Here is a 23,265-nt window from a genome sequence, read left to right as displayed (position 1 = left end):
CCGTTTACTTGAACTTCGAACGGAAGTTTCTTCATTTTTGAATGACCAAAACAGTTTGCTAGCAGATTATTTGATTGATCAGGAATGTTTGTGCAAATTATGTTACTTGGCAGACATTTTTTCAAAATTAACTAATTCAATACATCCGTACAAGGAAAACGGAAGATTATATTCGATGTCAATGAAAAAAAATTGCCGCGCTGAAGAAAAAGACAGCGTTCTGCATAGAAAGCGTCGAAAATAATTGATTTCAAACTTTATAGAAGAAAATAACACAACAATGAATGACGCATTCATAGCAATAATAAAAAGAACACTTGGCAGTCAGCTTCAAAATTTGAATTCATACTGCCCAAGGGACACCCAGGAATCGATTCGAAAGAAGTATGAGTGGATTGTAGATCCATTTCCAGTGAAGTCAAAACCAGCAGCTCTCACTGCGGTAGAATATGAGGTCCTTATAAATATGATTTCTGACAGCCACTGCCAGGCATCATTTAAAAGAAAACCACTTCCGGAATTTTAGGCTCAGTTAAAGGAGGATCTTTTGATATTGAGTTCAAAAATTAAATTTATCTTACTGGCTTTTGGTACTACGTATCTCTATGATTCGATCTTTTCGAGGTACATGGCTACAAAAACAAAATATCGAGCTTGTTTGGACACAGAAGACGATAAACGTCTTCAAACTCACTTCTGTGACAACGGACAGTGACAAACTCTGCTGCAAGAAATAGGTACATTCTTCACATTAACTTCGAGTATACATGCAACATTGTAACATATTTTAAATATCTTAACTACTTGTTATATCATTTTGTAGATTTAAATAACATTATCTCCACTACTTTTTTACTATTGTTTCCTTTATTAATATAGGTAATATATCTTATTATTCATACTTTCATATTAGGCCTACGTATCGTGTGTAATATGCTTCATAGAACATAGACAGATATAACTAAAAGCTTAACATTTCTTGGGGCTTCACGAGAAACTTTTGCTTCAAAAAGGACTCCGTGGCTGTAAAAGTTTGGGAACCGCTGTGTTACAGGATAGTACAATGTAATAATTAGGGAACGGAATTTGGAGCAGTAAAAGCTAATATTGGCATCTACACAGCCATTTGTTTACAACACTTTATACCAAGTCCTCCCCTCCATGACATACTCGCAGATCTCTGCACGTCAACAACAGGTGAACGGGACAGTTGTCGCATAAGAACCTCAACGTGCAGGTTTGCAATTCAGAGTAGTGAAGTGCAGGTACAATGCCGAAAGTGAAACCAACTAACAATACAAAATTGAAAGACTAGCCTATATTTGTAAAAGCTCCAGATCGAGTATCAGAATTCAGAAACAATTCCCTAAATTGTCGCTTCCCCCATGTGCAGTTCTTAAGAGCTGGGGGTCATGGTTAGAAGCTTGCAATTATTACGCACATCGCCTCCAATCTGTGAAGAAAGTGGTCCAGTTTTTCGATCCCGATGACGCGGCTGCGATTCAAATACGCCAGGAACTGCTAAATGATAGAACAATCGAGAAAGAAGTCACGGATATTAAGTCAATTTTTTCTTTATATTTACCGGATGCCATTATTCGATTAGAAAAATCAGGAGTAGAACTAGTTGAGAAAATAAATATTATGAGGACTATGGTAGAAGGTGAAGTAGAAAAACGTGTTGGTGAAAAAAATGAACAGAGTTTTGATTAAAAATGATGGATACAGTATTCTTAGTCGGATTTCAGATGTACTAACAAAGACGTGTCCCAATGACGTCATTCAACATGTGAATTTAATTGACGTATCCTGTTTCAAGTACTTATTCTCCAAAATTGTCTTTGTGCAGATGTAGAGCGGAGTTTTTCCATGTTAAAAAATTTCCTTCCTTGCAACAGAGCAAAGTTGTATTTTGAAAATTTGAAACTGATATTTACAGTTTATTATAACAAGGCACAGCAGGAATAATTGTTTCATCAACAAAACATAGCATTAATTCAAAATGCCATTTCGTTTGATTCTACATATTCAGAGGCGAGTTCCATAAGAAGACAATCCAATCTTCAACAGAGGAAATTCTCTTCAAAATATGTGACTGTTCTCAGTCAATAAATTAGTATTAAATTGTAACAAAACTAACATAATTCAATTTAAATTCTGTCCAAATTCAACGTCGCAAATTTCTAGCGCAATAATTAATAATAGATCCCTATTAGAAACAACAACAACCAAATTTCTTGGCTTAAAAATCGATAATGTGTTAAATTGGAAAATCATATTAAAGAAATTACCCCCAAACTAAATTCAGCTTGTTTTGCTATTAGATCTATGCAAAAAATAGTAAATATGAATACCTTAAAAACAATATACTTTGCATACTTCCACTCGGTAATGAGTTTTGGAATAATATTCTGGGGAAATTCCACAGATAGTAACAATATATTTCTATTACAAAAAAGAGTAATTAGAATAATAGTAGGTGCCAAATCTAGGGAATTGTGTAGGACTATTTAAAAAAAACTACAAATAATGCCCATGGCTTGTCAGTATATCTTTTCATTAATAATCTTCCTCGTATATAATCGTGAAAACTTTGTAACTAATTCAACAGTTCATAGCATAAATACACGTCAAAAAATGACTTTCATACTCCATCGGCAAGTCTATCGTGCTATCAAAAAGGAGTGCGTTATATGGCAGTAAAAATTTTTAATATCCGCCCTATCGATATAAAAAATGAAACACAAAACATAAAATTATTTAGGGCCAAATTAAAGAAGTAGCTAATTTCTCACGCCTTCTATTCTGTAGGTGAATTCATGACATTCAATAACACTTCATGAAATTGATACTAAAACTATGCATTGTACTAGTAGACTAGCCTATATTGTAAATATCGCCTGTATATATTTCATCTAGATAGTGACTATAAATTAAGATTTTATAGTAGTATGAAGTTTTTTGACTTGTTCCATATTCTAGCTGTAAGCATGTATGAATACCATGGAATGTTAATAAATACAATACAATACAATACAATACAATACAACAACTGTCTATCAGCCATCAATATTTCTACGCGAGGATGGAGAGATTGATATTTAATTATGTATATTTGTAATGTTTATTGGTGTCTTGTGCGGTACCAAGAAAAACACATGTAGTTCAAAATGAAATGCATATTATGTATGTAGGCCACTATATGTCATTAAATTATAACATTTGTTTATTCTGAAATACGTTTACAGCACGTTGCGTGTAAGTTTGTATGAAGTGGACTGTACTTGTCCATGCTCTGTGACGCAGTTCGCTTGACAGTCATTGAGCTACGAATATCTATACTACGTTTCACCATTCGTTATAATACTCCAAATCCCTTTCCCTGGTAATAATATAAGAAGAAACACTAGTATTATGCAACTGTATTGTTTCAACTCTAACATTAAATTTATATTATATCGCTAAAGAACGATAACAGAATATACATGATAACTTCAATATTATTTACGTGTATATTGCTGAAGAACGATAACAGAATACAAATGATAACAATATTATTTACATCGCTAAAGAACGATAACAGAATACAAATAATAACTTGAATATTATTTATAACGCTAAAGAACGATAACGGAATGTCAGTGATAACTTGAATATTATTTGTATCGTTAACGTACAATAACAAAATAAAATGATAACTTAAAATATTATTTATAATGCTAAAGAACGATAACAGAATATAAATGATAACTTGAATATTATTTACATCGCTAAATAACGATAAAAAATAAAATGATAACATTAATATTATTTATAACGCAAAAAACGATAACAGAATATAAATGATAACTTGAATATTATTTATAACGCTAAAGAAAGATAACAGAATATAAATGATAACTGAAATATTATTTATATCACTAAAGAACGATAACATAATATAAATGATAACTTGAATATTATTTATATCGCTAAAGAACGATAACAAAATAAAATGATAACTTGAACTAGGTTCGAACTCACAACTTTCGGATCATTAAGCCATAGTTCTGAAACTGCTTCTATAGGCGCATGCATCATGTAACATCACCGTTATCCGAAGTGGACTTAGAAAAATATTCGCTGTTCATGAGTGCGGCCACTTATTTATTTATTTATTTATTTATTTATTTATTTATTTATTTATTTTTTTTAGAGCTGTACTTCTCGGCTACATATTTATATACGTTCGGTTCAGTAGTAGGGTGTTCTCCCAGACAGTCCACTGACACATTTTCAGACGAGTTTCGTCGCGCCTATTGATTTCTAAACTACACAACATATTCCAATGAAGTAAACGGCGATCGATAGACAAAGGATCAATGTATCCGACGTGACCTTGAGTTGGAGCAGGTGACGTAATCTAACAATACGCAGGAGGAAGAGAATTGGAGGGTCGCGCAGCAGCCGAGGAAGTGTAACTGAAGACTTCGAAGCGATAGAATATTCGCAGTGGTATCAAACAATTCGTAACGACCCAGGCTACAATCTCACTTGAGCAACAGTTATCAGTCGACACACCATCGCGAGTGAAATTGAGTGAAGAGAGAAAATTCACAATGTCGAGGTATGTGCAGTGCAAATGGGAGTGTGCGTGTAAGCAACGGGTAGCAAACGATAGAAGCACAATGGTTACTATAGCAACTGACATGTTTACTCTGAGTACATACAAGGTGGCTCTCCCAGGAGTCCCAGCACAGGGAGGACATACCGGGTTTTCGGGGTATCTGGGAAGAAGATATTGATTGTCACTGCTGACGTTTACCTTAACAGCAATTGTCAGCGACGTAATATAAGTTTATGTAAAATTGGTAACATATGTCTACCTGAACCTTACACAGTAGAATTTATAAATGAAAGTAAATTGTTTACTTTGTACTTTTTCCGTTACATAATGCCATTTGTGTTCAATCTAGAAAACAGTTTATCTTCTTGTAATAAATGAGTATAGTTTCAAACCATATTAAGTCCACTAGTGATACATTTTCATATAGGCTCTTGTGCGATCTTTCCTGCTGTGAAGTCTGCTAGTTTCAAATCGTGTTTTTAAGCGTGAAAACGAAAAAAACGAATGTTCAAAAGTGGCTGTTGTTTCAAATCATATTTGATCCGGTAAAGTGCCTGGATCAAATTGTATTATGTCCAAGATTCATTTTATTGAGTTAGAAAAACGCCTTCCAAAAAATTTAAATGCTGACATCTAAAGACTACACTAATACTTATAAATATCTTGGTTGTGTTCACATTTTCAGTGAAGTGGAATTTGATCTACAAAACACTGGATGAATATTCTAAGAAGATTACTGGCATCAGTGAAATAAAACGAATTATGTAGTCAATCAAAGACGAAACTGTAAGAGGATAAAAATAGAGTCCAGCTATCGCTGTAATGACCCATAAAAAATGCATAACCATTCTCAAAAAGAGAACCATCACTAATTGCATAAACAACAGAATGAAGCAAAGAAGACTGGATGTGTATAATCTTAATGCTGTTTTAGAATGATTGGAGGAGCCTAAGAGACTTAGATGTCTATGCTAATATCGTCAATTCAAAAACTGTGGTTACAGGCTATAAGGATTGATGGTGGTACGGTAGCTTGTGACTGATTAGAGGAAAAGGGAGGATTGAGTAGAATATCAAGAAGGTTGAGATTTCTATGAACCTAGGCTTTTGAAAGCAGACAATATTGTATGAACACCCTGTATAACAAGATTTTAAAATTGTAAATAGTCATTAGGTATTAATACGTATGACTACTATTTCATTCTGATAATAATTACCTATGCGTTATTTTGTGTGTTTGTGTTGTTATGTTTCTGATAATGCAGTTATCTACCATATATGGATCAAACCGTATTATTACCAAAACATTCCCTTTAATTTCGTGAAACATAAATGATTTAATTTTTCCAAATTCCTTTAGATACGCACCCGAAGCATTGTAACGTTATTTTTATGCCATCTTAACATTATAAACGGGTTGTTACTACATCGAAAATCGTGCGTAATTGGCTTATTATAGCACGCGTGTCGATAAAAGCAATGACGTATTTGCTATGATGTAATACCGGAACGCTTGCTATCTTGGTTATCGCTTCTACGCGCGACGTAACAAGAAATGAAATGCAGGACAGACGGTAACGTATCATTTATTTCCAATCTGTAACAGTTTTGTATCACTTTTGTAATATATAAAACAATTCTGTGGTTCAGAGGAACTATATTAACAACATAAAGGAACATTTGTAACATAACCTGCAAGGTCATCCATTTATCTTTACTCAATGTCAATCCCATGCGCAACTAATCGATAGGAACTTATGAAGACAATTTGTTAGCTATGGATCCCGAATTGAATTTCTTTCATAATTTCTTTCATACAATTTATAATGCTAAGATGCCATAAGAGTTGTATCCAACTCGTGGATAATCTTATTATGACACTCCTGTGCGACAAACATTCACTCATGCCATAATCATCAAGATTATCCACTTGTTACATAAATAACTATTTAAACTTGTTCGGTTTACGAGTAATTCAGTTTTTCATCAGTCTGTAAAAAATTGTTCCTTTGACTTAATACATTTCAAACGATGCTCTTCAAATGACATGTTCAATGATACTTCGAGAAATTAAATATAAACTGTTGTAGTTGTATTGTATTGTATTGTATTTATTAACATTCCATGGTATTCATACATTGCTTCACAGCTAGAATATGGAACAAGTCAAAAAACTTCATACTATTATAAAGTCTTAATTTATAATCACAATCTAGATGAAATATATACAGATGAGGTTTACAATGTAATCTAATAGTACCACACAAAGGTTTAGTATCAATTTCATGAAGTGTTATTGAATGTCATGAATTCACCTACAGAATAGAAGGCGTGAGAAATTAGGTACTTCTTTAATTTGTCCCTAAATAATCTTATGTTTTGAGTTTCATTTTTTATATCGATAGGGAGGCTATTCAAAATTTTTACTGCCATATAACGCACTCCTTTTTGATAGCACGATAGACTTGCCGATGGAGTATGAAAGTCATTTTTTGACGTGTATTTATGCTATGAACTGTTGAATTAGTTACAAAGTTTTCACGATTATATACGAGGAAGATTATTAATGAAAAGATATACTGACAAGCCATGGGCATTATTTGTAGTTTTTTTTAAATAGTCCAACACAATTCCCTAGATTTGGCACCTACTATTATTCTAATTACTCTTTTTTGTAATAGAAATATACTGTTACTATGTGTGGAATTTCCCCAGAAAATTATTCCAAAACTCATTACCGAGTAGAAATATGCAAAGTATATTGTTTTAAGGTATTCATATTTACTATCTTTTGCATAGATCTAATAGCAAAACATGCTGAATTTAGTTTGGATGTAATTTCTTTAATATGTTTTTTCCAATTTAACACATTATCGAGTTTTAAGCCAAGAAATTTGGTTGTTGTTTCTAATATGGATCTATTGTTAATTATTGCGCTTGAAATTTGCGAGGTTGAATTTGGACAGGATTTAAATTGAATTATGTTAGTTTTGTTACAATGTAATACTAATTTATTGACATAAGTGAAACCATTGGTGTGCAACGCCTTTAATTCCATAATAATCTAATTTGTCTAGCAGCATTTTATGATTTATACAGTCAAATGCTTTGGATAAATCACAGAAAATCCCTCCAACTTGTAATTTTTTATTAACTGCCTCCAGAATTTTGTCAGTTAAACCAAATGTTGCATTTTTCGTGCCTTTATTTTTTCTAAATCCAAATTGTTCTGGAACTAAATTGAATTAGTTACAAAGTTTCCACAGTTACATACAAGGAAGATTATTATTAATGAAAAAATATACTGACAAGCCATGGTCATTATTTGTAGTTTTTTTAAAATAGTCCTACACGATTCCCTAGATTTGGCACCTACTATTATTCTAATTACTCTTTTTTGTAATAGAAATATACTGTTACTATCTGTGGAATTTCCCCAGAATATTATTCCAAAATTCCTTACCGAGTGAATGTATGCAAAGTTAGGCCTATATTATTCGCATCGCCACAAAGGGAACGTGTAAAACGTAATGCGAGAAAATATGTTTCATTTTCGTGACGCTGATTCTTCTTTTATTTCGAAAATCATTGAATAAATCCTGCTATAATTGCAAATACCCTGACGCGCTTACGTCAATATCGATACAAACAAGCTCATGAAAGCAATGAGGGCCGATATTGCTGTCTGTGCTTTCTTGGAATTTGCTGCATGTGGATCTAATTTCTTAGCTATGACTTGCTGGTTGTGTTCTGCTTCGTCTGCCGAGAAGCCTCTTCAGAGGAAGCTCTCTCCGCGCGAGAACAAACCTAATAAACAGTGGGTGATGTACCCCATCGCTTTGTGTTAGCTACTGTTGGGAAGAAAGGAGTGTTGGGGGTGACCTCAACAACGTAACCCCTTTCTCCCGACAACTTGGCTAACCCGCCTTAAAAGCTCGGTAATGGTGAACTACTTTACCTGGCGGCCGTAATTAGATCAGGGCCCAGGGTTGTAGCCGCAGTCTTAGCACTTAACCAGGCTGAGCCGACCAGACCATGCGAAGCCCGTATAAAGCTACAGAGAAGCCATCCTCTTGTTGCAGTATAGTAACTTATTTAGGTGGCCTGATTTGCTCTTCTAGAAGCACAATTTGGTGCCTAGCCTCAACTTGGAGTACAGATAGCTTCCTGAGTGCTGTGGTAGAAAGGTTTTCTTTTCTGGTTGGCAGTTCTTTGCATTACTCTTGTGTTTTACCAAACAGCTTCTTGCTCAACCTCTTTGCAACTGGTGTTAATAGAATAATGCGAGTGGAGTGTGCGAATTAAAGTTTCTGAAGCGAGGATCACGATTGTACGCACAGCCATCTTTATATTAACCCACTTCTCTAAGGCTACCATCTTTGTGTTCCTTCCCTTTCACTATATTGTTTTACTAAACAAGCTTTTTCGTAATTTCACGGTTTTATTACCAACAAAATTAATTTTATTAATAGGGCCCGTACACTAGCCTCAGTCACGAGCATGTATTTTCCTTAATTAACAACATTTATAGAATCATTATACACAGATCGGATCACAGAAATTTCTGCACATTGGAATAACATATTATATTTATTACTAGCCGTACCCGTGCGCTCCGCTGCACCCGTTAGAAATAAATATAAAGTAATTACATAATTAAAATAGGACATTTGATCCAGGGAACATTCGTGTTTGATAGAAGGATAAATCGTTTAATATGTTACTTAATTTAAATTGTATTTAAAATATTAAAATGCGATCATTTTGATCCAGAGACCACTCATTGGTGCAATGACAATTCCTTTAACATGTTTCTTAATTGTTATTACCAATTATTTTTGGAAAAGCGAAAATTAACAGAAAAATTTTGGCTACAGATTTATTATTATGTTTATATTATATTATATTATATTATATTATATTATATTATATTATATTATATTATATTATATTATATTATATTATATTATATTATATTATGAAAAAGTGTGTTCATAACGGATGTACTCGAATTAGAAAGTTTTTAATTTGTTGTGGGAGCTCTTGAATCTCAGGAGGAACAACTTTTACAACAGCGCAACATAATCTGCTTGGCTCATTACCCAATTTTTTTGCATTGCATTTTAACACGATTCAATTGAGCATAGTTAAAATTTGAATTATAAAATAATGGATTGCTAAGCTAACGTACTATTACTGCATACTAAATCAATACACTCTCGTTGTTCGTTAATTCTCTGAGATAAAAATATGTTCATAAACATTATTATAAGAAATACAGGAAATGAATATACGGAATAACCTATCAAGTTTTCTGTGCATAAGAAGCTATTTTAATCTTACCTGTCCTCAATTCACTCACAAGTTACTGTAATAACATTATAGCATTATGTCCATCCAGAGAAACTACACTTTCCAATGATGAAATAATAATTAATTATACAAATCGGTTAATTTAGCTTCCGATATTACTTCATACAAACACAGAAACATTGTCTGTAGCCTATGTTTCATAGCTTTCGATTGTTGTGTCCAAGGCCCCTTATAGACGAAGTCATTTGTTTTTTATTTCAATACACCGCCTTAGATGGCAGTTATTTTAATTTTAAAACTCATTTAAGTCATTAAATATCAGTCCTATCAAAATTTTTCAACGAATAAAACTTATCGCAAATTATTTTTAAAGAAACTTTTGTTATGTAACATTTTTCACAAAAATCAATAATAAGCGAGATATTTCGATTTATTTAATTCAGGCCTCCTTATAAACCCCCTTTTAAATAACGTATTTTGAATGTCATATAGCCTAAAATCTAAGTTACAACGAACTTAATTTATATTCCAATTTTCATGTAAATCGGTTCAGCCATTATCGCGTGAAAAGGCAACAAACATCCAGACAGACAGCCGGACAGACAGACATACAAACAAAAATTTCAAAAAAGCGATTTTCGGTTTCAGGGTGGTTAATTATATATGTTAGGACCAATTATTTTTGGAAAATCGAAAATTACCAGAAAAATTTCGGCTACAGATTTATTATTAGTATAGATTTATATTTATTACTTGGTTATTTAACGACGCTATATCAACTACGGGGTTGTTTAGCGTCGATGGAATTGGTGATAACGATATATTTGGTGAAATGAGGCCGACGATTCGCCATAGATTACCTGACATTTGCCTTACGGTTGGGGAAAGTCTCGGAAAAACCGCACCAGGTAAACCCCAAGCGGGAATCAAACCCGAGCGCAAATCCGAGTCGGCAGGAAGCGCCTTAACTGACTGAGCTGCGCCAATGGCGTGGGTTTTCTTATGACATATAAATAATAATAATAATTATTATTATTTTTATTAGATTATTATTATTATTATTATTATTATTATTATTATTATTATTATTATTATTATTATTATTAAATGTGAAAGGAAATGAAATGAAATTAGCTTATTTTTATTTCCTGGCATTTTACATAAAACACAATTTCTCAAAGGCCAGTGCTTTAATTTGTATGAAATTTTGCACACGATTTTTCTCTGCATTTTATAGAGGTTAAACCGCAATAATTAAGATATTATGGCAAATAACTATTATTCATGGGAAATACATACATACATACATACATACATATACACATACATGTTCTGTCCATGGGCAAGTCTTTCACTGCAAACCCAGCATTCTCCATCTTCCCTATTTTCTGCCCTCCTCTTAGTTTCCGCATATGATCCACATATCTTAATGTCGTCAATCATCTGATATCTTCTTCTACCCCGAACTCTTCTCCTATTCACCATTCCTTCCAGTGCATCTTTCAGTAGGCAGTTTCTTCTCAGCCAGTGACCCAACCAATTCTTTTTTCTCTTTCTGATCAGTTTCAGCATCATTCTTTCTTCATCCACTCTTTCCAACACAACTTCATTTCTTATTCTGTCTATCCACTTCACACGCTCCATCCTTCTCCGTATCCAAATTTCGAATGCTTCTATTCGTTTCTCTTCATTTCGTCGTAATGTCCATATTTCTGTCCCATACAATGTCACACTCCTCACAAAGCACTTCAGAAGTCCGCGGAAGATGCTCCTTTTTCTAGTAAAAGCTTCCTTTGCCATTGCTTCATGGGAAATATCATGTGATAAATATTGCTTGAATACTAGAATTTTAAGAAAAAAATGTGTAAATGTAATTTTACTGGCTCTGTGCACTCCATAGCAGTTCACAATGTGTTATAATGTTACCTACAAATAAAATTAAAGTTTATAAAAATAAGATTTACGGTTTCTGAGAATTTTTTTTTTTGTAAAATGCTAGGAAATAGCCTATAAATTATGGAAATTTTATTTTCTTTGTATTCACTACAATAAATCTTAAATCATGATAATTTATATACGAAAAAAAGCCCAAGGTATATTGTATTAGTAGACTATGCAAACATTTTCTCACTTATGTACAATACTGTAATTGTAAAGATAGTGTTAATTAAGAAAGATGCAAGTTCGCAGTTCAATTCAATACTATTGTCATGTGCAGTATATGACATTTACTTTCCTTTTGTATATTTTACTTAGTAACTAACAAAATGCGTTTTTTTTTCTCTCTAAACTTGTATGAAATTAATTGTGCGCAACCACAGTCTAGTCAGTTTTCGTAAATTCACAAGTCTTCCATCATTTTAATACAGTTACACTAAAATTGAATTCAAAAAATTAAAAATCACTGGATGACCCTTTCGGACTTCATGATTTTGATTGTCTGTGAAAGAAAGAGCAAAGGTCCAGGGAAATTTTTATGGTTTTTTTATTGGGAAGTTCTACTCGAATATTTTCGTACTTGATATGGCGTAGGTGATTGTTGTTTGTCTATGCGGAAATTACGGAACGTAAGAATTATCCCTGTAAGATACAAATTATTAAGAAACTCAAGCCAACCCAACCTACGGTCTTCAACGACAAGAATTTACAATTAAAATCCTAGAGCGCATTCACAAAAACCAAGATTTTTTTTAATCGTGTTATGTTTTTCTGGCGAGGCGGCTTTCCATTTATCTGGGAAAGTTAACCAGCACAGTGTCCGAATATGGGGTCTCAAAACCCCATCTACACATGAAGCATATTGGAGAGGAGATTTTTATGTTCTAAAAGCTAATATTCCAAATAGTTACAGTACAAACTAGCAACAGTATCCCCTCTCTGGTGTAAATAATACATTTGAGTTCGAAAGCGTTAGCCAATTGCATATGTTGCAACTCAGCGTCCACTGTGTAATTGACGAAATTTGCGCTATTCCTACTATTGGCTACAGATTCCGCAGATGTAGACTTGTCGGTGGTTTCAGTTGGCGGTGCTCGCTTTTTAAACGTAAAGCCCGGTTCAGACGTTGCGTGTTTCTGTGATGGATTCCAAGGTGGCTGCGCTGATGGCTAGCTTGCTGGATTTCGAGGGTAGGTTCCTTGCTATTTTTCGTGATGGTTTGCAGGCTGGAACCAAAGATGATGATATAGTATCACCACTGAAACCATGTAGCCATATTCGTTGTTTTCCAACTAAACCTGTTTTTTTTTCTATATTCTTTAGTTTCTAAGAAACAGCAATTAAATATCGGACTTTGGCTGTTTTTCATTTATGGCTTAAGTACCTTATTACGACATTTACTATTCTTAATGTAGAACTTTAGTTGTTTTCACTCACTGTTCAGTTTCTTTTTTACCATGAATGTTGGCAACAGATGAAACACCAGATGATTTTCCGTGAGAACAACCACCATCACCGTAGTCAACACGGTAGCCAGCACTATACCCTCCATGGCACCCAGCTTGCTAGCCACCTTGGAATCCATCACGGAAACAAGCACCGTCTGAACCGGGCTTAAGTTCAAAAGAACGGTCCCAACCATAATTTACAAATAGCAAGCGCGCTTCACTAGATTCATTCTCCTTGTCTTTTTCATCCAGCTCTCCTCTATTAGATTTCAGAGTGATGTGGACAAGGCCTCAAAACTGTTCTAACCGACATCATATTCATTCAAGTGTAGTTGGTGTCATTTTTACCTTTAGTAGGCCTACATAAACATTCGCTGCCAAATGATAATTGGACCTTTCATTTTCATTGAGCCTGTACCCCCGTACCTAGACATGCTAGAAGAATAACATATTTCCACAGATTGCACACAAACACTGCAGCATAATCTTCCAACAAGATAGAACATCACCCTACTAGAGCATCATTATGCGTACAAAGCATGGTCTTCTCGTTCTCCCGACATTACTCCTGCTAGATTTTTTCTTTGGAGCAGTGCCAAGGACATTGTGTGTTCTACCAAGGTGACTGACCTCAACAACTTACCTACGTGATCGTAGAAGTTGCAACTATCGCACCAGATATCCTACAAGGAACCTGGATTGAAAATTAGTATCGTTTGATATCGTTCGTGCTACCGAGGAGGGTCATGTAGAAATCTACTATGGAAGCGGGAGGGGGGGGGGGCTGACGCTAGTCTGCCGACAGAAACACCGAGAACGTTTCCTGGGACTCACTGTATAATGAGGATTAAGGAAGTTTTGTATCATATTGAGTCAAGAGTATGTCACAAAATGTGCAATTCATAATATCATCAAAGTAAAAGTTTCGGTAGCATAGTCGGTATAGCGCTGTCCTTCTGTGCTCGAGGTTGCGGGTTCGATCCCGGCCCAGGTCGATGGCATTTAAGTGTGTTTAAATGCGACAGGCTCATGTTAGTAGGTTTACTGGCGTGTAAAAGAACTCATGCAGGACCAAATTTCGGCACACAGGCGACGCTGATATAACCTCTGCAGTTGCGAGCGTCGTTAAATAAACCATAATTTAATTTAATTTAAAAATTACTGACTGTAAGATCTGTTTCGGAGTTGAAAGGAAATATTTTCATAGTAACCAATAATGACCTACGTCTTTTTGTTCCTTAGGTTCTAAACTTTTTTTGGCAGTTCTGTGCTCTTCCATTTCATTAATATTAATTAATATCTGTCTTAATATGGCTTTTAGTTTCTTGTGGTTTGTCACTTAAGTGGGAAATATGTAAGTCAATATCCAATAATTTAGTGCACACCTGTGGAGTAACGGTTAGCGCCTCTAGCCGCGAAACCAGGTGGCCCGGGTTCGATTCCCGGTCGGGGCAAGTTACCTGGTTGAGGTTTTTTCCGGGGTTTTCCCTCAACCCAATATGAGCAAATGCTGGGTAACTTTCGGTGTTGGACCCCGGACTCATTTCACCGGCATTATCACCTTCATCTCATTCAGACGCTAAATAATCTGAGATGTTGATAAAGCGTCGTAAAATAACCTACCAAAAAATCCAATAATTTATCTACTTCAGTTTTGTGTGTGTGTGTGTGTGCTGTATTTTGTAAATTTGTAGTGTTTTTTATGTCGCAGTTTTACTCCTGGTTGAGTGTTATAGAAGGCCGTATGGCCTTAACTCTGCCACATTAAATAAACCATTATTATTATTATTATTATTATTATTATTATTATTATTATTATTATTATTAATTACATTGCTACCGTAAACCAGGGTTGCTTTGACCCACTGAAATACATTTTAAAATGTTCTTTTGCTGGTTTCTTGTGAACATGTGGGAGATTTTTTTACTTGGTTATTTAACGACGGTGTATCAACTACGAGGTTATTTAGCGTCGATGGAGTTGGTGATAGCGAGATGATATTTGGCGAGATGAGGCCGAGGATTCGCCATAGATTACCTGACATTTGCCTGTTTCTTGTAAACATGTCGGAGATAAAGCTCTGAATTTCATATGCGAGTGTGGGAACATTTCCTGAAAGCATTTCAACAATCAAACAGTCACTGATAATTGTACATGTGATAAAACTTTGTTCAAAGCTGTGGGCCAAAGTTACCTGGCACATGGGGTTACTTTGACCCACCTATGTTTTCTCATATATAACCAAAGTAAAATTAAACTGGGCCAATATAATGCAGCACCTGGGAAATTAAACTACAAACTGGCAATAATATTCCTAAAAATAGTCTGTCTGAAACATGAAAAATATTTATTTTGAGACAAATATGTCAACCTTTCTGTTGTTTTATGCTACAAATTCTTGTTTACAAGTAATGTTTACAATATTCAGTTGACGCCTTGAAGACTGAGAAAACCCTTCTTCAATAGTTTTGGGGGAGGGTATATGTATTTTATTGGATTATTTTACGACGCTGTATAAACATCTAGGTTATTTAGCGTCTGAATGAAATGAAGGTGATAATGCCGGTGAAATGAGTCCGGGGTCCAGCACCGAATGTTACCCAACATTTGTTCGTATTGGGTTGAGGGAAATCCCCAGAAAAAAGCTCAACTAGGTAACTTGCCCCGACCGGAATTCGAACCCGGGCCACCTGGTTTCGCGACCAGACGCGCTGACCGTTACTCCACAGGCGTGGACGGGGGAGGGTATAAAAGTAAAATAAAATAAAAAATAAAATGGTAAAATAAAATGTTCTTCTGTTGGGGCCATACCCAATATTGACCAGTAGAACTTGCATGCATATAGTCAGCATAAATTCCATTTTCTTCCATTTTCGTGATAACAGCTGGATATAACTGGCTTTTTCAAGTTACACAAAGTTTTCAACAGCCAATGATTGGGTAAAAATTTCAGTGGTCTGACATGACCTGCAAACAGTTACAACGAAAGAAAATTTAGCGCTAGGATTACTTTGACCCGGGTTAATGTAGCCCCTATCCACGTGAATAGGTGCTATTTATATTTAGGTAGAAAATACTGTCAAGGGGGTTTTACAATAAACAAATATTGTTTACGTATCTTGTATGCCAATATTTTAAGCGTACAAAAAATACATTTACTTGATTTTTTCAATCACTGGTATCGGCTGGGAAGAAGGAAGTTTACGCAATAATAATTTACTACTTCTACAACAACAAACGTCATGAACATTACAGGTGTCCAACAATAGCTGTTATAGACATTCCTGATAGCGGGAGTTATTCTTAAAATATCTGACTATCGTATGGCGCGTATAAATGAATGATGTGGATGAAACTGGTAGTGAGAAAAAATTTTTAAACTTTTTATCGTGTGTGAGCCAAAGTAACACGCGCTGGGCTACTCTCACCTCGTTTTCGGTACTCATTTCGTCATGTTGTATATAGATGGATGCGCACTTAGTTTTTCCGTGTGAGCCCAATTGAATGTTGGCATGGGTGAAACATTTCTTATACATTTTCCTGGTTTTACCGCCTATAAAAACCATCCTTCTCGGCCGGGTATGAATCTTTGCACACCGCAAGTGGAAAACTCGACAATTGAAGGACCATCGAGAACCACGTCACTTTGTCTTAAGAACTGTCTTTACAAATATTAGATTTTCTAAGCTCATGTTATACCATCATGGCGCAGAATTTGCCTGACAGTTATTACTAGGGGGCGGATGTTGATGAAAAGTCATATTCTTATTTTTCACATTAAGACGATGCCTATTAATATAGAAATCTTTTTTGTGTTAATATCAACGTAAAAAATGAATTTCTTATATTGCATTTTTTGTATTTTTTTGAACTAATAGGTCATTTTTACATTTTTTCGGCATTTTTTGGTCATTTTTAATATCTTGAAGAACTTTTAGATCATTTTGAATGCATTTTACTTATTTATATATAGGCCTGTTAAGCAAACATGAGTAGTAGGCCCTACTAGTAATTACCTACTGAAGAAGTGAATAACAGTGAAGTTAGAGTTTTATAGTTGGGAACAAGCTCTAAAGTCCATCCCTCATTCCACTGAAGGCTTCACTTTACACAACAGAAGTAATATAAAATGCTTGACAACAGCTTACTTTAAATGAGGACTTTGACCTCTACTGTTCTTTTGTTGGTACGAGGATGTATTTAGAATTTATGTACGAGGCGCATCCAGAAAGTAAGTTTCCCTATTTTTTTTAACAAGAACACACACTTTCAGGAAAACATTTATTGGCAACAGGTACAGCAATGTTTCAGCTATTTTTCAACATAGCCACCATCAGAATTGAGACACTTGTCGTATCGTGGGATCAATTGTTGTATCCCTCTGTCGTAGAACTCTGCCGCCTGTCAATGGAACAAGCGTGTGACAGACGTCTTCAGCTCTTCGTCGTTGCCAAAACGCTCACCGGAGGACAGGAATTTCTTGAGGTGCAAGAAAACGTGAAAATCGCTGGGAGCAAGATCAGGACTGTAGGGTGGATGATCAAACAACTCCCAGCCAAATTCCGTCAAGACAGCTGCTGTGCGCCGAGCCGTATGTGGACGAGCATTGTCATGGAGGAGCACAACACCTGCAGTAAGCATTCCACGCCTCTTGTTTTGAATGGCACGTCGCAATTTTCGCAATGTTTCACAGTAACGGTCAGCGTTCACTGTTTCACCTCTTGGAAGGAAGTCAATGGGCAGAATGCCCTTCCTGTCCCAGAACACCGTGCTCATCACTTTCCGTACCGACAGCGTCTGTTTGAATTTCGTCCTGACCGGAGATCCACTATGCCGCCAATGCATTGACTGCTGCTTGGTTTCCGGGATGAAGTGCGAAATCCAAATCTCATCGCCCGTGACGATCCTGTCGAGGAACTCGTCGCCGTCATCGTGATACCGTTGCAGAAATGTCAGTGCTGCTCCTAAACGTTGCATTTTGTGTTCGGGTATCAGGTTTTTCGGCACCCACCTGGTACACACTTTTTTGAACAGCAGGTGCTTAGTGGCAATCTCATGCAACAAGGATCGCGATATCTGCGGAAAATGGCTGCTCAGCTCCGTAATCGTGAAGCGACGGTTCTCATGATGCACTGCCGCACCAGCTCAACACGATCATCATTGATGAGGGACAGTCGCCCACTGCGCTCTTCATCATGGACACTTTGACGACCTTCGGAAAACTGCCTACACCAGCGACGCACCATCTGCTTACTCATGATGTTCGGCCCATAAACCTGACAGAGCTGCCGATGAATTTCAATTGGCGCAATGCTTTGTGCATTAAAGAACTTTATAACTGACCGAACCTCGCAGGCGGCGGGAGAAGGAAGGATCCATTTCGGACCACTGCTGCCACGCTACTGACACCAGGCGGGACCTGTCCGGCTGGGATATGATTGATACTTCATAGATTTGTTACGCATGCGCAATTGACACGGCTAATTACGTTTACTATCAAGGGGAAAAAATCGGGAAACTTACTTTCTGGATGCGCCTCGTATGTTTTGAAGGGGGGAAACTTACTTTCACCGTTTCGCGGATAATACGACGTTGTGTCCCCAATATGGTTCGGAAGGGACGTACTACATTATACAGTATTTTAATACAAGTATTGCAAGAATGCACGCTGCACCCACAATTTGTTTTGTCATTTACCTCCCCATCTGGAAGGTCTAGTAACAAAAGTGAAGAACGGAAAGAGGAGACGAAGAATGAAGGCACTGAAATGGACCACCCTTGATTGAAACACATTGTAAACCCAGATTGAAATCTATAGTTTTCCTTTAAAACTTTCATTCTGTTGCATGCTCTTTTTCTTTATCTTAGTCAATTACAGGAAGTTGCCTCCTTTCTCCGAGATTTGCAGGGTAGTCATTGAAACAAGGTGACTAATTTTAAGAAGTTGTGGTGCGAGTACGGTGAATGATATTTAAATGTCATTTTCGTTTAATTCTACGTCATTTTTTCATTATTTTAAGAGCATTTTAGTGATCATTTGAAGTAGATTTTTAGGTTATCAACATCCGGCCTCTAGTTATTACATAAAATGCAATTCTAATTTCGTTCACAGTATTATACTAAAATGTCTAGTAGATTTTAAAATGTGAATTATTGTCATAAAAGTAACAACCAACACAACTGAAATCACATTTGTTGTAATCGTTAACTTGCTGTATCTGTTCACAGTTACTGGAGGAATTCAAGGGCTCCGAAGTAGGCAAGAAGAATCATTTGGTGCTGCTTCTGAGCGGAAGTAGTGCCGCTTGAATGTGATATCGGCGACCAGAATGCAGGAGGAATCCGACCCTCACAGTGCTTCATGTCTTAAGAAGACGTTGTGAATTTTCTGGTTAAAGAGTTGCATGCAGAAATGAGATTGCTCGTGAAAACGCAAACTGTCCGAAGTCCACGCCGGATTGAAGATTGCGTACAGCACACAGCATTCCCGTAACGGAGTGGTTGTGATATTCATTCTGCCACAGCGGTATCTGCTGGATCTAGAATCTAAACTAATTATATACTGTACTTGCTAACATCGTACAGGAACAATGCATCCAAAATGTCAATATTGCCGTGCATTGCTAATGCATGAGAACTAATAGATGCTACTGAACCCTGGCCTCTGGCTTAACAGAACTAACAGTAATAGGCCTATAGTATGTGTTATACAAGCAAAACATCGAGGCGTTACTGTGTAATAATATGCTGTGCTAGTCTGCAAACGTCCAAATGTTGCTAGTCTCGCGTACGACGGTGTTTACTTTTGTTCTTTTCTGTAGAAAACTATACCGATAGTTGAGCAGTATTGTTACCTATTGAGACTCTGTTTTCTTTACATTTTTCTCTTTGTCGCGTAATAGTTTGTGCCTTCTTGAAATGGATCTTCCTTGTATTTACAAGGCGTTCTGCGTTGTATAGATATAACTTAATCCAGCTCCTCGTAACTTCCATTCCTTCCAGACTCCAATTCGTTACAGTATTAGAAAGCTCGACATAAATATTAAAACTAGAGATGTCAACACTTCTCCTTGTTTACAATGTTCCATTCCACTAGTGTGTCTTCAGCTTGTATATTCACAAACTGCACGCTGTGATGTCTTTCACCATTCCAAGATATTGCCTGTGATGACAACTCCGGTAAGTGAATAATTTACACTTGATGCCTTCGGAGCCGCATCTTCAAACACATTATACATACCCTAGGCCGTTGCTGTTTATATACACATTTAATTTTAACTCTATAGTTACTAGCATGTCCTAACATACTACCACTTGCCTGGATTCATACGATATACTCGCTTACTCCAGGTTAAAATTAAAGTGTATATTTCTCGTTCGGAGAGATGTAGGTTAGACGTAGATATCTTGACTTAGTCTGCAAAGAGAACCTGAAAGGTTTTCCTCATTGACAGTTGACTTAGTTTTTTTTGTCGTATTTATGTAACGTTCATAATATTTTGACAGCTAGTATTTGGGCTGCTAATCCATTGTGCTAAAAGTACTTACTAGTGTGAGAGCAGAATGCAGCAGAAAGGAAGTAGGTAGGGATTTACTGCACGTCAGTCGTCGCCACTTGTCGATGTGTTATTGCGGCATGCGGGCTGACAAATCCGTCAGCGCCCAGATACAATAACACCAAGACTTTCAGTTCCCCGGCCTCCGCAAAGAAATTCTCTGAGAACTGTAAACAAGTTCCATTGTGCAGAACATTTTGGGGCACTTCCTTGGTATAATGAAAACTATGCAAGCAGCTTATTGATAATATCTTAACATTATTTCTGAAGCAGCCAAATCTAATTTTCTTTAGCAAATATTTTCCATACAGGAAATGAGAAGTTATTACTGTCATTCTAATTCAATTTCATAATTCAGAATTATTAAATATGTTAGAAAATATTCACAAATATAGTAGAGAAAAAAAAGTGATTTTTGCACGATCATATTTTTTTGCTGTATTTACAGCTATTGTTGTTAGGCCTTGAAAGTTAGAATTTCCACACAGAAACTTGTTGCTAAGGATATTATTCCTCTTAACATAAAACTATACTGAAATAGACCCATTACAGTGCACCTATTGTTACTTATTTACCATTACAGTGCAGTGCAGTTTTGCGAAAGCTTTGTTCTAAATATTCCTTGAAATTATTCAAGTCTGCTTCACAGGGAGCTTTATCTAAAGCCTTGGGTTTTCTGAACCAACGCATGCGACGTGCGAGGTGCGAGGCCCGCCTCGCACAAATCCGGACTACACGAGAGGTAGTGAGCAGTTTCTATAACTGCGAGATGCGAGGTCTGCGCACCTCGCAGCCATAGAAACCACTCACTATCTCTCGTGTAGTCCGGATTTGTGCGAGGCGAGCCTCACACCTCGCACGTCGCATGCGTCGGTTCAGAAAAACCAAGGCTTGAAAGCTAGATTTATATAAAACATATTGTATTTGAAATTTAAAAAAATATGATCGTGGAAAAAATGTTGTACAATACACGTTTGTGAAGTGCATTATAAATTCTCGGAAATTGAAAACCGAGCAGAGCGAGTTTTTCAAACTTTTCCTCGATTTTGTTAAAAGCACTTGTCAACCTTGTATCGTAATGTACTATTTCGGTATTGTGAATGATATAGTACGAATTGTTTAATTTTAATTATCGTGTTACAGATGAATTGAAGAGAAAACTACTTTTTTTATAGAAAATAAGTAAGAAATAACTGGCTATACACATCTTTTCAATCTCTACACATAGTCCACTGTATAAAACGATGTTCCAACAGCAGTTTTGAGGCAAGTGACATCGAATGTTATTTGTCCTTTGTAATACTGATATCTCCTGCGAAGTAATTTAGTGTATACTGACAACTTATGATTGTTCATGCCTGTGTGCAATATAGTATTGTAACTGTAATGTATGCATTTACTGCGTGCTCCCATTTGACCCAATCTTCCCATTTAGATTAAGTATTCATGGCAATTTCTAATATATTAATAAATTAATTGAGTTATGTACATAAATTTGTTATTATTATTATTATTATTATTATTATTATTATTATTATTATTATTATTATTCCCTGTGTGCCCTAGGATCTGGATTATCTGAAGATTCTGTTCAGTCCTCGATCTTTTCACACTTACCCGGTATGTATGCATTTTTTTTGCACCTCTTTAGGGAAACATAATTAAATCTTAATGTCACTATTTTTTCATTGCACATCCTTAACATTCAATCCAACCCTAAATTCACTTTCTATACGCCATGTTTGCAACCATGTTTAAATGAGTTGTGCAAACACACCATGGCTCTGATTACGTGTTTTAATTTCTGTTAAGTCTGCCTCCGTGGTCTGTTGGTGAGCATGCTGGCTTCCAGATCTGGAGGTCCCGCGTTCGATTCCCGGGCTTGGCTCTCGGTGAATTTTTCTTGGAAAAGAAAAATTGCATGGGTGTCTAGAGTCTGGAAATGTGTATGAATGTGAGTGTGCCGGGTTAATATTAAGTGGTGATCAAATAGTTCTTTGTGCCAAAATAATTCGTACCAAATGAATTCAAGTGTCACGAGAAGAGCATAATTCACGATTTCTGTTCTTTCCCGTTTAATGGTTCTGTGTGTTAAAATATATATATATATATATATATATATATATATATATATATATATATTTGTCTCAATGAGCGATGATCTCTGGCGGCCCGCGGGCCGGATTCGATACGAGATCAGGTTTCTTCCGGCTCCCTGGACTCAGAGGTGTACTTTTCAAAATCATATTTTTTTCTACTGTACCAATATAGTATTCACATTTATAGGGACGCTTCACAATTTGACAGTGTATTACAGTAGACTGATTACGTTCTCACTGTGTTGGATATTCACTTTTGAAGTTTCAATCTTTCTTCTAATAAGACTGGACTTGTCTTGAAGTT

General features: G+C 35.9%; 1 protein-coding gene across 2 annotated transcripts in view; it reads left to right on the top strand.

Moving 5' to 3' along the window:
• Positions 1-22,356, top strand: part of ssp3 (short spindle 3) — a 383,163-nt gene extending 360,807 nt beyond the window's left edge. For both annotated transcript variants that reach the window (XM_069826376.1, XM_069826375.1), the window contains exon 25: positions 19,535-22,356. In XM_069826376.1, the coding sequence (XP_069682477.1) occupies positions 19,535-19,615 (81 nt within the window). In that variant the 3' untranslated portion in view covers positions 19,616-22,356. The remainder of the gene's footprint in view (positions 1-19,534) is intronic.
• Positions 22,357-23,265: the final 909 nt, after the last annotated feature.

The sequence above is a fragment of the Periplaneta americana genome, chromosome 5 (assembly GCF_040183065.1).
Source record: "Periplaneta americana isolate PAMFEO1 chromosome 5, P.americana_PAMFEO1_priV1, whole genome shotgun sequence".
Taxonomy (NCBI): domain Eukaryota; kingdom Metazoa; phylum Arthropoda; class Insecta; order Blattodea; family Blattidae; genus Periplaneta; species Periplaneta americana.
The sequence above is the reverse complement of the archived record's forward strand: the minus strand, read 5'-3'. Positions and strand labels throughout refer to the sequence as shown.